The sequence below is a fragment of the Gastrolobium bilobum genome, unplaced genomic scaffold, assembly GCF_033153095.1.
Source record: "Gastrolobium bilobum isolate Gb01-03AN ecotype WA unplaced genomic scaffold, APGP_CSIRO_Gbil_v1 utg15364, whole genome shotgun sequence".
NCBI lineage: Eukaryota > Viridiplantae > Streptophyta > Magnoliopsida > Fabales > Fabaceae > Gastrolobium > Gastrolobium bilobum.
Window position 1 is genome coordinate 34,983 of NW_026899207.1, and position 14,692 is coordinate 49,674.

The 14,692-nt window shown below is 40.0% G+C and overlaps 1 protein-coding gene across 1 annotated transcript; it reads left to right on the forward strand.

Annotated features, from left to right (window-relative positions):
- The first annotated feature begins 2,999 nt into the window (after nucleotides 1–2,999).
- LOC133288282 (uncharacterized) lies at nucleotides 3,000–3,494 on the forward strand. The gene has a single exon (XM_061486006.1). The coding sequence runs from the start codon at nucleotides 3,000–3,002 to the stop codon at nucleotides 3,492–3,494; it is 495 nt and encodes a 164-aa protein (XP_061341990.1).
- The last annotated feature ends 11,198 nt before the right edge of the window (nucleotides 3,495–14,692 follow it).

Genomic DNA, 14,692 nt, shown 5'->3' on the forward strand with positions numbered 1-14,692 from the left:
GATGATGCTATGTTTATGTTGTGTGCCTGTATTATCTGCTTTATATCTGACTTGTCATGCAGCAAGTGGGCTCAGGGGATTAGAGGATCCTCTAAGAACCTTGAGCTTACTGAGATGTTGTTATCTCACCCATTTTTGGGGACATCATTTCAGGTACCCATGGTAGTAGTGTGCAGTCTAAGGGCAAAGGCCCAGCTACGGATTAGTGGATTGTGGTTGCTGTCTATTTTATGATGTTATGTTGTTATGTGGCATGTGTAGTATTTTGACATGCCAAGTTAGTTTATTTTGAGACTATTTGCTGTATGTAATAATGCTCTGGATTGTTATTAATTGAGCTTCTGAATTATGTCTATAATTGTTACAAGTTATGTTAGATGCATATGATGAGGACATATAGACATGATGTATGGATTTATTAATTTGGGCACAGAGCCATTATGTATGTGTTGACCCTAGATGGGGATTGCAGTCCGTGTGGCACTGACACGAGCTGTCGAGCTCGCGCAAATTAAAAATTATTTTTTTATTTAGGGTTTAGAAAATTCGCAGTAAAGTGGAAACCCTAAGTCGTCTCTCAAGGAAATTGTTTGGGCAAAAATCGATTATGAAAACAGAAAATAAAAAAAAAAGGTTTTGGATTTTGGTTGAATAATTAAAAGACAAAATATAAAAATTGGGATTAAAAATTCGTAATTAAAAATTAACCAACCTAAGGCTAAGGTTCCTAGGTTGTCCTTCCTTGGATAAAAATTACCAAATCATGATTAATCTCAATTGAATCAGAATCCTTATTTTCAATTGAGAACAATCTGATCATCAAATCTGATGATCATTCTTTTCCCATAATCGCAATCGCGAACCTCAGATCGAATATCCACACTCGCACGATATCGATCTGAGTTAGGGTCAAGAAACGAATCTGGTTAGAGAATGATCGCAAATCCTCTAGACAGATCCATGGAATCCCTTCCCCTTAGGTTGGTTAAAGCGGTTTTAGCCTAGCATGGCTAGGATAAACATGATTAAAAATTAAAATAAATAAAAAGAAGAAGAAGAAATAGACGAAGAACGCTTCAGAGAAAATGTTTTGATCCTCAAATTCGAAAATTACAGAATGATGAAAAGTTTCCTACTCTGCCGTCATATACCCCTACCCAAATCGGGTTAAAGCTCAGTTCTGATCGGCCCATCTGTCTATAATACGAAATAAAATAAATAAAATAAAATTAAGACTAAAACTTGGCTTTGGGCCACTTAAGTAATTGGGTTATAATTTAAATTACAAGTCCAATAATCAAATAAAACTTCAGCAAAACGCGTCCAACTTGACATCAAAAATCGACCAGTTTTCAGTCCGAATTGGTCTTCGAGCTCTACATAAGAATTGTATCCCTCTGCGTTATCTGAAAAACCCAACAAGAACGCAGTCAATCCGACAATTGTGGACCGAGATATCGCCAAAATACAAAAGTAACGTAAAGTTGAAAAATTCTGACGAAAATAAATTAAACCCAATCAAAAACTAAAAATCTAAATTAACTCTAAAAATCATTATTTTATTCTAATAAATCCTAAAAATACTAATCAAGAGTAACAAATAAGTGTAATAAAATATGAGTTATCAGGGACTTGCAAGCTGTCTATTATATAACTATGTCTACCAGGTGTAATTGTGTGTGAGATTCATATCTCCCAGTTATCCGTTAAACAGTTGTTATTCTGTCCGTGAGACTCTGGCAGGAATGACACTTGTTATCATATCCGGTTAGTCAATGGCCACTAATACTGGCTAATGGGATTTATTAGTAGTTATATGTTTAGATTTACGCTTTCGCAGTATTTTATGTGAGCGTTTTTAGAAATGCTTTTAGAAAAAAATTTGGAAAAAGTTTATTCATATTTTTACGAGACGTTTTATTAATCTTTAAATAAAATCTTCCGCTCTGTACGTTATAATATCATGATGTTAACAACCGGAGTACTATGGGGTGTTACATTTATGGTATCAAAGCAGTTTCACCGAGACGTTCACTGATTTATTGCTTAAGTGTTAACTACCTATAGAGTATTTCTTTGAGTGCTTTGATAATGCATATGTCATCACTTGTATGAGCGTAGCTAACTCATTCTGGGTGTAGTTGTGTGCAATTATAATGGCTCCTTAAAGGAGGACCCATCGGGTAGATGGGGATCCACAACCGGATCTCGTAGCAGCTACTCTAGCAGCTCTTCAGCAGATCTTGAATACTGCCAGGGAAGCTGATCTACAGAGGTTGGAAGAGGCCAGAGAGAGAGATATGGAGTACATGAGGAAGACCAGTGAGGATCTCATGGCTCAGAACATATTGGCGAACGTGGAGATGATGATACTATTATTGGTTGAGGTTCGAGCAGGACCTTCATCACCTCCACTATCTCCACCACCACCATCACCATAAAAAGACATACATGAGTATTATAGGACCGGAGGCCAGGATACTGCAAGAAAGAATCTCCATGGGAAGACTACTCCCTGGAACGGGAAGAGTAAGGGCTTGCAGGTGGAGAAAAACGGAAACAAGACTTAGAGAAATGGGAACTTTAAGAAGGAAAATGGAAGAGCTGAGAATGGAAAAACTCTTACTTGTGCTAAGTGTGGGAGGCCTCATTATGGTGTCTGTTGGATTGGGCAGAATGTATGCTACAATTGTGGTCAAGTAGTACATTTTGCTAAAGAGTGCCCTAGGAAAAGGGGACAGGTTGCGAATATTCAGGCTGTTCCTATGCAAGCTATTCCGACTTCCACTACTATTCAGAAGCATCTAGTACCTCTAGTTGCACGAGTTTATACTGTCACCCAGCAAGAAGCGGAGAAGTCTCGAAATCTGATCTAAGGTACCATTTCCATAGATGGCCATGATTTTGATGAATTATTTGACTAAGGAGCCACCCACTCCTTTCTTTTGGGTTTTGTTGCAAATAGTTTGAACTTGCTTATGTATGCATTTACGCCTCCTATGGTAGTGAAGATTGCCACCGGAGACTTGGTTTCCACTTCTTTGATGTGTAAGGAAGTCAAGTTCAGTTATGAAGATAACGAGTATGTGGTTGATCTGATTGTGCTTGAGGGTATGAATTTGCACATCATTCTGGGCATGGATTGGTTAGTCAGATATGGAGTTCTGATTTATTGTTGTAACGGGAAGATTTATTTCTCTGCTAAGAATGAGAAGAAGGACTCCCTATATTTATTAGTGTTACAGATGGTTAAGGCTCTAAATACGGGAGATGTAGGATTTATTATGTTAAGAGGATTGGTTGGTGACTCTAAGGAGCCAACTTCGAGTATCCCTATTGTATGTGACTTTGAGGATATATTCACAGATATGATCCCACAATTTCCACCAGAAAGGGATATTGAATTCTCCATTGACCTATTTCCTGGCGTGGGGCTTGTCTCTTTGGCTCCTTATCGGATGTCACCTGTAGAGCTTGCAGAGTTGAAAAAGTAGATTGAAGAGTTGTCCCGTAAGAAGTTCATTAGATCGAGTGTATCTCCTTGCGGTGCACCAGTTATAACACCTCACAATTCTAAGTTTAAATATTAAAATATTAAATGAGAATTAAAGAGAAGGATTAGTGAAAATCCTGAAAATTAGGCCAAAATACAAAGAAAGGGCAAAACGGTAATTAGCCACACGCAACCCTAGGAAGAGAAAAACTGAGTAGAAGGTCTCAGATGGTAAAAGTAGTCCTGGAAATGGATTCAGAACGAAAAATTGAGTGTTTAGGCAAGTTTCAGAAAAATCGGTGAATAGTGTTTTACCGGGTAAAAATATCGCGGTACGATTGTACCGTAAAACGTGTCGATTGAGTTTTGAGCTCTAGATTTTAAATATGAGTTATAAATGGTCTATAGAACTAGGAAATATGATTTCTGATAAAATTTGATAGAATTGTGTAAGTTTTGGGAAGCGTACCAACGGCGCGCGCAACAGCTTAAAACAGCATTTTCTCTGAACGACCGGAGAACTCCGGATTCATCCGATCAAGTATAATTAAAAGACAATGGTTAATGTAAAAAAATTAGAGTTTCTAAATAGGTTGTGAATTCACGGACGTTTAGAGAAATTCAGATGAGTTTTAATCGCGTGAGGTGGCGTGGGACCCACCCCACTCAAATCCACTTAAGCCACATCACCTCCCCTCACTATTCATCATCTTCTCTTCCCTTCTCCCTCATGAAACCGCGCCCAACAGCCCACCATCACCCACTTTCATCCAAAAATTTCATTTCACCATAACTTGATCATTCCTTCACCAAATCCATCGCATTTTGTCTTGAAACTTGATGGAAAACACCTTCTAAAGCCATTGGTAGTACTCTTAAGCCTTGAAACCATCTCATTGGTGAGATATAGGCCAAAGTCAGTTACGAATTTGTGGAGGAAAATTGATGTTCATGGAGTCATTTGGCCTTCCATTGCTTGGTTAAGTCTTGGAGGAGTATCAAGCCTTGATTGTGAGTATGTTTCTACATCATCTCCATGGTTAATTTGGTAGATCATATTTATGAACCCTAGACCTTGTCTTGTTGATTTGTGATGTTAGAGAGCTCAAATGAAAAATGTGTATTAGATGATAATGTCTTAGAATGATGTGTTAGAGCTAGTAATGCAATGAAATTTATTGGTAAAAAAATATGATTTGGTAACTTAGAAAATTTGGAGGTTGTCATGACTTTGAATTTTGAAAATGTGTTAGGATTTGGTGGTGAGTTATTGTATGATTATATGTGATATAATGGGATTGTATGAAGTGTGGAATGGTTAAAAATTGAATGAAAATCCCTTGGGATTGTATAGGTAACAATTCGGCCATTTAGTGAATTTTAGGGATTTGATGTTGTTGGTATTGCTTGGATGATGTATCATGTGTGAAATGGTATTTAGATTGGTTGTGTGGTGGTTTGAAGGTTGAAGGATCAATGAAAAATAATTAAGGGTGTTAAATTCCATAAAGGATCCAATAGTAAAATATTAGGCAAAACGTTGTTTAAAAGACGTAAAATGAAAAACGACAATTGGTATGGCCTTTTGGAAACCTAAGGATGCCTAAGAAAATGGGAAAGAAAATTTAGAAAAAATAAATCTCAATTTTACACATGTTTGGCCGAACCTACAAGGGTGTAGGGGAGGTTTTGACGTTTTTCGTGTTTTGATAGAATTGTCGTGTACTGATGATTCGTACATGGTTGTTGTAGGTTGTCGTACGTTGATTTGAACCCCGAACCGTGAATCGGTGGATTGTCCTTGGTCTTAGACCAAGTGGGATCGAGGTAAGTGATTTGAATCATGCTTGTATAACTGATAACTTGCATGTATTCGTGTGAAATTTAAGTAATTGGGAATGTCCACTTTGTAGGCATTCTGTTAAGTAACAAGCTCGAAGAGTATACTACTGTGGAGCTAAGTGAAGAGGCTTACTAAGGTAACCTCTTGGTACTGGGGCTTGTTCCCCTTGTGTGTTCCACCATACCCGTTGAGGGTGATGGTAGGAAATGTATATGAGTAGTGTAGAATAACATGATCATGCATTGAGTATTTATGAGGGTACATATGTACTGAGTCTCTGGCCAGTAGACAAGTTTTGCCTTCGGGCGTTTCGGACTTCCACTGGATAGGTCTCTGATAGGGAGTTCCAGTTGACCTAGGGTCGTGGTGTGTGATCCGGATAGGAGCACACTAGGAAGTCTCGGGTGTATGCGGATGGGAGGGGTACCTTGGTTAGTTGTTCTTGGAACACGCCTTGGATGAGACCCGTAGGCTTATATGCCAAGCCATAGGCAGGGCGTTACGTGGTATTGGTAGCTACCATTCCAGCTTCGTCGTATTTTGTATTCCTATATTCCCCAGTTTCTTTAAATCCCTTGCTTTATCCCGTTTTGAAAAGTGGTTATTTTATATTATTTATATGCATCTAAGTGAGCCATTGGGCGGAGTTTTCTCCATAACCTCTAGGTTACTGAGATATATTCGTATATCTCACCGCGTCTTGGGGGCTTTATTTCAGGAGATAGCAGTGGCACAGGAGCAGCGGGCAAGAGGCCCGTAGGATGAGTGTTTGAGGACATTTTTATGTTTTGCATTTTGATGGCCATTGGGCCTAGGCTAGACTTAGGGCATGAACATTTCATATGTTGCTAGGATGAGAATTATGTCATATATGTTCATGTCATTTTGCCTAAGTCTAGTTGTACAAGCCATTGTAAGCTTTATATTTCAAGTTGTAATTTAAAGTTATGAATTTGTAAGTTGTAATATGTAATTGAGATGTTGTAATTGTACAATGAATACTTGATGTAATACGATGGAAGGGCTTTAGGCCTATTATAGGATTATAATTATTTGTATGTTGAGAAATTGCATGTAAATGGACATTGGTAATTGAAACAAGTTAAGGATTTATAAAGTGAGCCATATGGTATAAATTGTGTAATAACTATAAACTGAGTTAGGTTGTAAGTACCCCAAGGCATTGTTGATCCTTGTGTGTGCCACCCATTGGTTATTAGGTACATTTGAGGCCTTAGATCACATTTGCAAATTGGGGATTTTTGTAAAAACAAAGGAAACTCTGGCGAATTTTCTGTAGAATTGGCTGAATTTAGGAAAACTTCGAGAGAGCATATCTCCCTGCACAGAGGTTCGATAGGGACGTGCTATATGTCATTTTAAAGCTTGAGATGTCCCTTACATTGTGTTAAAATATGAGAAATATCTGGGTTGCACGCAGCCCTGTAGAAACCTGCGAACACGGACTATCCAGAACGCACCTGTGAAGGGGCTGTTTCTGGCAGTTTTTGGGAATTTTATTACCGCTTCGTTTCTTGGTAAAATTATATGTATAATATATCAAATTGAAGCTTGACGTGTCAAGTTCATGGTATAAAAATTTGAGAGCAATTAAGTGAGTGGTTTGTCTGCAGTAATTCGTGGAGTGAAGGATGTTTGGAGCTGTTTTGGGGTTGGTTGGCAGTTTTCTTGCCCAACTTCAAACAGCGATATCCGAAGCAAACGAGATTGAAATGACACGTGTGATGGTTCATTGGAAAGGTATTTAAGTAAGAAAAAAGATAGCTAAAGAGGAAGGACTGGTTTTGCACGGTGTGTCCACAGAAAAATAATAACCGAACCATGTTCGGATGAGTGGAAAATGCAAAATCGAGAAATTAGCTAAGTGGGTTTATGGGAACCCCTTAGTGTCTTGTATTGAGTAAAATAAGATATAAAAATAGTTTAAACAAGTATTCCACAAGAGTTTACAGTTATGGTCACAGCTATTAATTATTACGCTTTTTATTGTTTTAAATACTCGCGTAATAACGGAAAAAGTTTATTCGCATTTTTATAAATGAATTGTTGTGATTGTAACTGCGCTTAATATCATAATTAATGTTAACAATACCGGTGTACAACGGGCTGTTACACCAGTCATCTTTGTGAAGAAGAAGGATGGGACTATGAGGTTGTGCACGGATGCAACTAAATAAGGTAACAGTGAAGAACAAGTACCCTCTACCCCGCATCAATGATTTGTTGGAACAGCTTAGGGGTGCTTCAGTGTTCTCAAAGATTGATCTTCGTTCCGGATATCACCAGATTCGGGTAAAGGCAGAGGATATTCCGAAGACGGCTTTTCGATTCAGATATGGGCACTATGAGTATTTAGTGATTCCATTTGTGCTTACTGTTGGGTTCCAAAGAGGGTGAGTGAAAATATATTATGGTGAAAACGTTCCTCAGTTCACTAAGAAAGAACACAGGTGTTCTCTTAGTTTAACTCAAGTGCGCAAGTGCACGCATCTAGTAATAAATGGGAGTATTATGCCCAGATTATCGTTCCCACGAGGATAGAACTTTAATTAATGTCTTATATTGTTTTCTAAAGAATGAAAATGAAAAGAAAAGTTAGTAATTAACCTGTGTGGTCAAACGTTCCCTTCTGTCTTGACAACGTTCCTCAAGAACAGTAGGTTCAATCAGACAGCAAATAGTTCATCGCTTCGTTATGTATGTCAACCTTCTTGTTTAGGGAAGGAGCAGCAATATTCATGAGAGGTTTATAGATACAAGATTAAATAAAGAAGAAAAATACAAAAACTAATAACAATAATCAAGAGACAACAGGTTGGATGATTTAAAAACAATAATAACAGACGGAACGGATCCACTGCTCCATTCATAAATAATTATTTTCTCTACTCAGGACTCAACACTTAAGTATTTGTTCCAGTTTCCTTTCTGCCAACGTCTGATTCCTCAGCTTATGGACTAGATGGCTCACAAGTTTCCATATTTCTATGGCTCCCTTGACTCCAACAGGTACTTAGTGCAGAACCTTAAAATGAACAAGGTGGTCCCTTATTCCTAAGGCAACCAGCAATACTGTTTCCACAGGACTGCCTTCCCCCTCTGGTTAAGCTGTCTGAAATCCCTTCCTTATGGAAGATCCTTTCTCAGTATGTGCTCGATTTCCAAAGATACACAATGAATATAGCACACTTAACCAGAGAAACACAAAAGCTGTAATACAAGAGTTTTGAAAATAACTTTTTAAGAACTTTGCAGTTTTTCCATTCCACAGATAATTTAGCCCATGGCTACTAGTTTAAACATAATTATTCCAAACTGAAGTCCCATAGACCCGAGATTCAGTTTAGAGATAACGAGTGGAAAGGAGAGAAATAACACTTGTATTTAAATGAAAAATAAATTGATTACAATAAAATGAAAAATGGAGAAGATGGTTGTTGCTCGTGAGGAGTCTCAAGTGGGTGATACAGAAAGAAGAAGAATTGTTGTCACTTAACTAAAGTTAAAACTATACAAATAAAAACTACAAAAATAAACTAAGTGATCTCTTCTTCAGGAATTCAATCCCTTAGGAATTCGATAGATGTCTTCGTGCTGGAACGTCCTATTTATAGGGAGAAGAGCGAATGGCAAGCTTGTAAATTCTTCGGAGTCAGTTTCTTGACTGCATGAAAGGGGCGGTGTGAGCAGTACTTTTGAGGGCGCACGTGGCTGGATGGGACAGTTTTTGTTGAGATTTGTCTTTCCTTCTGACTTCCCTCATGCCTTGCTTTCCTTTTCGGCCAATAGGAACCGTTTATTCCCTGCTATGCACCTTTCTCCTTGGTTGAGTGTTGCCCACTTGTGCTTAATTGGAAACTTTTTTCAACGTTTCCTGAAAAGTGGTCAGAAAGATTGAGTGAGTGAAGCAGGTGTAATAAATGTTCCAAATCCGTTCCCCTTTATATATATTTTCCAAAGATTACGTCACCTTCCGTTCCCACCTGAGTTTTTGTGATAAAGATATAAAACATGTGCTTTTAGTGCTAAAGTTGCTCATCAGGTGAGGGAACGGATGGTATTTTGCCATCAAAATGGGCTTAGATGGGCACATATTTATGTCCCATCAAACACCCCAAAACTAAACTATTGGTTGTCCTCAAACAACTCAGAAGTAGTGGCTTAGGCTGCTCAATTTCAAAGAATAGCTCAACTTCAGAAGCTTGAGCCAGCAAGTAATCATAAACTTTTCAAAGATTGAACCACTTTCCACAGGTGTTGAGTAGAAAGAATTTGTTCCCAGGAAAGTGATGACTGCTGATCTTCTGTCTCTCTATCACTTGGGGCTTGGTGTTTCTCTGTCCATTCCTGGATGTGATTCTTCAAACTTGTTTATCTGCTGCTTTCCTAAGAAGTACATGTGTCTTCCATGTCAAGGATCTTTTTGAAAAGGATTGATAGAAGGGTTTTAAAAATGGAATGGTCACAAGTTTTGAGTCAAGGAACGTGTTTCAGTTTTTCTATTTCAGAGCTGGACTTTTCTGTTTTGAGGGGACACCTTGTCTTTTATACCTTCTTTCCTCCTTTTACGGAAGCTTTTCTAGTATTTTCTTCTGAATTATTTGAATGGTTGTCGCCATTTTTCTTTGTTTTCTTTCTTTTTGTCCTTTGAGCTCATTTCAGATTTGTTCCTTACTCCTTTTAATTGACCTGGGAATGAGTGTGAGTGTGTGGGGTAAAGCTATGGTGTGAATGGGAACAAAAGTGTTTGGATGATTATGAGGGGTTAGTGTTTGGTGATTGATCCTTGTTGGTGAAATTCACATGTCCTTCAGTAGTACTTACAGTATCAAGGCAAGTTTAGAAGTTTCATTGTGGTGACACCTCAGGAACGCTCTCATAAGTAAGTGTTTGGCATATTTCGTTCTTCACCAGTTTTAGTTCACACAGATCAGCCTTCTTCAAAAATATGAAGATTAAATTCATTTCACATTTCCTATGTCAAGCATTCAGAGTAAGAACAAGAATGATTACTTAGTGACTTTGTGTTTCATGCCATTGGTTATTCAAAGTTTCGCAGCCACAATACTATAAATGAGATGTATGCTCCAAACAGTTTGATCAAAAAGATTTTTCTATTTCAAAGTGAAAGGCATTAAAAAATTACACTAGGGAACGGAAAAAAAAAAACAAAGGGAAATAACAGAAAGCAATATAAAGAAAATACGAATAAAAATAGGAGGATCTTTCTCCTTTTCACTGAGGCCTTCTCTTGCCCAACTCAGAATTCTCCTTCTCAGCATCCAGCTCCTTCTGTGTGGGTGGTCTCTTGCTGAGCTGTTCTCTTAATCTTCTTACTTCAGCTGCAGGGAGCCACTTCTCAGCATCCTTCAGTAGATCGCTGATCACAGGAGTGAGGTGCACAATGGTCGATCTCATCATTATCCTACCATTGTGGATGTCCACCAGCTGCCTTTCCGCATCCAGCACTCTGTGCTCCAACTGAGTGATTTTCCCCTCCAAATATGTACCAAAAGCTTTGAGAGCTTCTTTGGTTTCTGTTCGTTCTTGTGTATTTTTTAGGAGGAGTTTCTTTAGCTGTAGCTCAGGTCTAGTGTTGTGCAGGGAGTAAGCAAGTTGCAGGGATTCAGATGCTTTCTTGATTTCGTCCCTGACAGCTTGCAAGGTTGGTGCAGATGGTGCAGTCCTGATGCTACTGATGCTGTCTCTGATGGTGTTAAGGAGCTGCTCTCTTTCTGTTCTCTGTTGTTCCTGGAATTTGTTGACAGCAGAAGAGAGTTGATCTATTCCGTTCCTAAGAGCCTTCAGCTCTTCAGTGGTGTCAGTCATGTTGATCTGACGAACGGATGGAGTCTCAGGCAGCAACTTCTCCATCTTCTTCCCCAACATTTCAAACAGTTCAGCAATCCCTATCTGGGATTTTCTCCTTGCTGCTAAGGGGATTGCTGGAATGAGGGAGGCTGGTTTCTTCTTCTTCTTCTGGTTGATGTTGCCAGAAGCTGGAGGTCCTTCAGGTGCTTGCCTGACAGCAACCTCTTGTACTTTTGAGGAAGTGGGGGCAGTTGTTGTTTGTTCCTCCATCAGTAGAGGGACTTCCAAGCCCTCTTCTTCTGCTAGAGCCCTAGCAATAGCTTCGTTCCCAGAAGTATCGGGACGGACGATGGGGAAAGAGAGGGGCCCTCCCAGGCTGAGTTTCCTAGGAACAATAGGCTTCTTTTTCTTTTTGGGGGATTCAATAAGAATCCACTTTCCTTTATCAAGGTTCTTTTGTGGCTGAGCCTCTTGCTCAACCATCTGTCCTTCTACAGCAGGTGCTGCATCTGTTTCTTTTATTCCCTCTCCTTCTTGTTTCCTAGGAGAGGGTTGTTGGATCACTGGTGGTGGTGAAGAATGAGCAGGTGATGGTGGAGGGGATGGAACGTCAGAAGAAGAAGTAGTGGAGCTACTTGGGGACATTTCCCTAGCAGCTGGTTTGGACGTTCCTCTAGTCTTCAGCCTTTTTGAGAAAGGCTCATTGTCTTCACTGTCCCCTTCCTTGTCAGAGAGGGTGATAGGTTTCTCAGAGGATGCTCCCTCTGGCCTTTTGGTGTTGCTGAAGTTTCTCTTCAGCCTCTGACTGGAACGTTCCCCCTTTCTTGGGGGGGCTTTGGCAGGGGACTTCTTTTTGCCTTGGTTGCTCTCAGTAGCAGCACGGGCTCCTTCTTCACCTTGGTGGGAGGTGAAATGGTTCTTTACTCCTGAGTGTAGGCAGGAGTGGATGATTTTGAAGTGGTGGCCTTCGTGGTTGTCTTCTCTGGGGCCTCAAGGCCTTCTTCTTCATCAATATCACCAGCATCAGTATGCCTAAATGCCTCAGGGACTGGTTCGCTGGTCTCAATATAGGTGCTCCTCAGACCACTCCAGGTCTTAGACTCAATGACAGATGTTGTCACCAGTTCATCATCCTTGTAAGTCTCCACTCCAGCTCTTCGACAGAGCTTTGTAATCAGGTAGGGAAGACAGATAGTGGTCTTCTTTATCTCCCTCTTCAGACTGCCATAGATAAGGGGTACTGCATCAAAAGGAATTTTCCTCATAATGCAGTAGATTTGCACCTGGAGTGCCCATTTGACAGTAGCTTCATGGGTGGAGGGAGTGAAGTTAGAGTTGGCAAACAAAGCTCAAAATCTGGCTTCGTCTCTCATGCTTCCCTTGCAGAGGGATCCTTTGGAGTAGACAGGTTTCTCGATAGCTATCAGGCTCTTAATGTCCCTTGTGAACTTCAAGACGTCTTTTTTGTCTATATATTCTTGGTACGGGCATTTGGAAATGGTGGGGAGGTAGAGTACTTCCTTGATGGAAGAGGGGGAGAATGACATTTTCTTCCCCCTGACGGTTACCTCATCCTGGGTGTTATCCTTAGGGAGTCTCTTGGCATGGTACAAGAACTCTCCTACCAACGAGATGTTGACTTCTCGTTCGTCAGTGGCAAACCGAAGCCACTTCAGGCTGGTCAAAGCTTTCTTCATAAAGGAAGGAAGAAGAGCCTTGTCTTTTATGGAGATGTTCCTCTCTGGATAGAGATGAACAACCTCCTCAGTGATTTTGGGTTCCTGGTCATGGCTGGCCACAGGAGTAACTGTTACTGAGAGTTTATTCATGGTCGAATAAAAAGAAGGTTAAGGCACAATGCAGAGGGGAATGAGAATAAGAACAAAAGTTTCTAAGGTTAGCAGAGAATGGTAAAGATTGAAGAAGAAAGGAGATGAGTTTAAATAAGCATGCAGGGGAAGAAAAATGAGGAGTTTTTCAGGACGTGGAGGTTAAAGACAGGGAGTTGAGGAGGTGGTGGAATGAGGATTTTTGTGGAACGAAAGGTCAGGGTGAGTGGTCTTCAACTGCTTTTGATGGTGGTAAGGAGATGGAACGGTTTTAGGTTAGAAACATGGGAGAAAGGGGAATAGGGTAGGAGCAGTTGCATTAATGGATGAGGAGACAGTTACTTTTTCAGGGCACGTTTTCAAAATTTGCAATGAGTACAGATTTGATAACGGTTGCGTATATGTAAGTGACTCAGCATGGACAGGTGTCCTTGTCACTCTTATCTCCTAAGCCAGGGAACGTTCCCTTTGTCTTTTACCTACACTACAATAATAAACTAAATCCTAATAAATAAAATACAAACCTACTTAATAAAAAAAATCTGAAATATAAATTGCATGGCAAAGAAATACTAATTATTTAAAAATTGCAAATGAAGGTGTGTGCAATTAAAATCAAATAATCACAACAAAAATAATTAATTTTTTTTAATGAAAACAAATATGGGAATGTGTGGTTATTGAACCACCCCAAAACTACGTTCCTAGAACGGAACGTATTTCAGTTGGATTTGGAGTTGAACATCAGACGTTTCCTCCATTTTGGGAGTTGTGTGGTTAAGGTTAACCATCCCAAAACTTTGCTCTTTGTTAGAAGGCAAAGGTATCCACTGGGTTGCCTCCCAGTCAGCGCTTAGTTTAATGTCTTTAGCTAGACATGTTACTAACCTCTCAGGTTTCTGGGGAGGTTATTGAGGGAACTTCAGTACCCCCTGGTAAATGGCCTGGTGTCTTGGTGTTAAGGCTAGCAGCTATCTGTCCCAGGTGGGACTCAATGTTTCTGACCACAGCATCGTTCCTGGTGACATATTCTTTGACATAGCTTTCCAGGGTGTTGATGCGTTGGTCATCTCTTTGGAATGGAGCATAATTGGTTCTTCTCTGTGGTTCATATGCTCTGTTCCCACTGCTTCTGCCTTGTTGATATTGCTGCTGATTGTTGTATGGTCTTTGGTTCATGGGTGGTCTCCATTGTGGATTATGGTTTTGATCCTTCATTATGGTTCCTCCAGGGTTTTGATTGTTGTTGCTTCTGCAGTCTGGTTGTCTCTGGCCTGGGTGAAGTTTTTGTTCCCGAAGTTTTCTGCATAACACACCTAGGCAGTAGATGGACAGTCTGTGGAATCATGAAGGTCACCACAGGCTGAGCATGGTTCACTCTCAGTTGCTGTGAGTTGTAAGACTTCCATCCTTGGTTGTTCTTGATCAGCTTTCAGATTCTTCACCTCATTCATTAGTGTGGCCAGTTGGGACTCCATGGCAGTTTGTTTGTCTAATTCGAGCATTCCTGGCTTCCTTACTGGGCTCATCCGTTCCAGTGGCCAGTGGTGACATCTTTCTGCAGTGCCTTCAATGATTTCGTACCTGGATTCAAGGGTACCTGTAAAAAAATACCCTCCTGCAGCAAAGTCTAAATGTGATTGAGAAGTATGGTCAATGCCTTTATAGAAAGACTGTAAAACTCCCCAACTCTCT

Coding starts and splice junctions, on each gene's coding strand:
- LOC133288282 (XM_061486006.1), top strand. CDS start 3,000: ATGGTAGTGAAGATTGCCACCGGAGACTTGGTTTCCACTTCTTTGATG.